Genomic DNA, 2500 nt, shown 5'->3' with positions numbered 1-2500 from the left:
CTCTCTCTCTCTCTCTCTCTCTCTCTCTCTCTCTCTCTCTCTCTCTCTCTCTCTCTCTCTCTCTCTCTCTCTCTCTCTCTCTCTCTCTCTCTCTCTCTCTCTCTCTCTCTATCTATCTATCTCTCGCTCTCTATCTGTCTCTCTCTCTCTCTCTCTCTCTCTCTCTCTCTCTCTCTCTCTCTCTCTCTCTCTCTCTCTCTCTCTCTCTCTCTATCTATCTATCTATCTCTCGCTCTCTATCTGTCTCTCTCTCTCTCTCTCTCTCTCTCTCTCTCTCTCTCTCTCTCTCTCTCTCTCTCTCTCTCTCTCTCTCTCTCTCTCTCTCCCTCTCTCTCACTCTCTCTCACTCTCTCTCTATTTATCTATCTATTCATCTATCTATCTCTGTCAAAATCCGATTACCTCTCTCAACGTCCATCTCAATAGCACACGAAAATTCCCCCTCTCCCTCTCCAAGTCCACGTCATTAATTCACGAATGTTTCCCCTCTCAATTATAATGCCTATCCCGCAGGTCACGCAATACCAGTATACAGCTTGGCCAGATCACGGCGTCCCTCACAATCCGTTCGGCTTGGCGCTTATGGTGTCCGCTATCAGGGAACAGCAGGTCGAAGGGCCTACGATCGTCCACTGTAGGTAAGCAAGGTGTGTTTTTTTTAGGCCTACGATATGCTGGAAGTAGATGCTGGTTCTGTTGCGTCTTGTTTTGTATCTATGAAGTTTTTGATCTTTTGTCTGTGTCTCATATATGTAAGAAAATTAAAACCTATCAGTTTTATTTGTATCTCCCCTTCCTCTCCCCTGTTTCCTTTCCTTCTTTTTCCTTCTTTCTCTTTCCTCCTCCTCCTCCTCCTCCTCCTCCTCCTCCTCGCATTTACCCCGTTTCTTTTCCTCCCATTATCCTCCTCCTCTTCCTCCTCTTCCTCTTCTTTTTCCTCCTCCTCCTGCTACTGCTTCTTCCTCCCACTCCCCCCCTCCTCCCCCTCCTTCCTCCATCCTCCTTCCTACATCCTCCTTGCTCCTTCCTCCTTCCTCCTTCCTCCTTTTTCCTCACCCCAGTGCCGGCATCGGACGCACGGGCACGATCCTGTTCGTCCTCCTCTCCCTCGACCAGATACAGACCTCGAGTTACTTTGACGGACTCGAGGTCCTCCTTCAGCTGAGGAACGGGAGGCCGAGACTCATCGAAAACACGGTGGGTTTGGGTAGGATGGGAGGAGGAGTGGGGGGGGAGTGGGTAGGGGGGGTTGCAAGAGGAAACTTGAATGGGTGGGTGGGGTGGGGAAAGTGGGTTTGATGGGTAAAGGGGTTTGGGTAAATCGGGTAGGGTCGGTAGGATGGGGGGAGGGTTGGGTGGGTAGGGCAGGGAAGGTGGGTAGGGGAGGTGGGAGAGTGAGAGGGTGGGTGGGTAGATTGCACAGGGTGGGTTGGGTGGCTAGTGTGGATAGAGTAAGCAGGAGGGTGAATGGGTGGGTAGATAAAGTGGGTTGAGTGGGTTGGGTTAGTAGGGTGGGTAAAAAGGTATAGAAGGTAGAACGAGAGAGAGAGAGATAAAGGGAATGAAGAGAGAGAGAGAGAGAGAGAGAGAGAGAGAGAGAGAGAGAGAGAGAGAGAGAGAGAGAGAGAAAGGGAAAGAAAGAGAGAGAAAGAGGGGAAAAGAGGGAGAGAGAAAGGGAAAGAGAGAGAGAGAGAGAAATGAGAAGAGAGAGAAACAGAAAGAGAGAGAAGAAAGAGACAGAGAAATATTAAGATCAGGCGAGTAAGTAAGAGCTTTAACAATCGTCAACCGATTCGCAGATTCAGTACAACTTCGGCCACCGCATTCTCCAAGAATATCTGTTCGGCATCCACACCAGCTTTGCCTGTGGAGATTTCCCGAAGGAGCTCCCGAGGTTGCGCGAGACGGAGTCGGAGAACGGAGCATCTGCGTTGGAAATGCAGTATAAGGTCAATCAAATCACACACACACACACACACACACACACACAGACACACACACACACACACACACACACACACACACACACACACACACACACACACACACACACATATATATATATATATATATATATATATATATATATATATATATATATATATATAGGCATGCAAACACATATATAGTGATAGATATATACATGTGTGTATATATATATATATATATATATATATATATGAACAAAATTTTAACATGGATCGTTTGCATCCTTATCTAAACGACTTACAGAAACTGAAGAATCTCCCAAAGGTTTTGTCATTTATTATGGCCAAGAACCCAGCCTGTGCAAATCGCAACAGGAATCCTGACATTCTGCCAGGTAAGTGTAGTGAGGATAATGTACAAAGCATCATGAACATAATTAAAGTGTAATTCTAGTCTCGATTACAGACCACTCTTCGTTATGTTCGTACATGCATATATGAATACGTCTGTATGTGTTTGCGTGTGTATGTATGTATATATGTTTATATGTATATATATATATATATATATA

The 2500-nt window shown here is 46.0% G+C and overlaps 1 protein-coding gene across 1 annotated transcript in view; it reads left to right on the top strand.

Moving 5' to 3' along the window:
- LOC125033390 (receptor-type tyrosine-protein phosphatase T-like) overlaps positions 1-2500 on the top strand; it is a 35011-nt gene that overhangs the window by 27888 nt on the left and 4623 nt on the right. The window contains exons 26-29 of the mRNA XM_047624854.1: positions 514-638; positions 1062-1197; positions 1800-1949; positions 2233-2323. Of these exons, the coding sequence (XP_047480810.1) occupies positions 514-638; positions 1062-1197; positions 1800-1949; positions 2233-2323 (502 nt within the window). The remainder of the gene's footprint in view (positions 1-513; positions 639-1061; positions 1198-1799; positions 1950-2232; positions 2324-2500) is intronic.

This window comes from Penaeus chinensis, chromosome 16 (assembly GCF_019202785.1).
Source record: "Penaeus chinensis breed Huanghai No. 1 chromosome 16, ASM1920278v2, whole genome shotgun sequence".
Classification (NCBI taxonomy): Eukaryota; Metazoa; Arthropoda; class Malacostraca; order Decapoda; family Penaeidae; genus Penaeus; species Penaeus chinensis.
The sequence above is the reverse complement of the archived record's forward strand: the minus strand, read 5'-3'. Positions and strand labels throughout refer to the sequence as shown.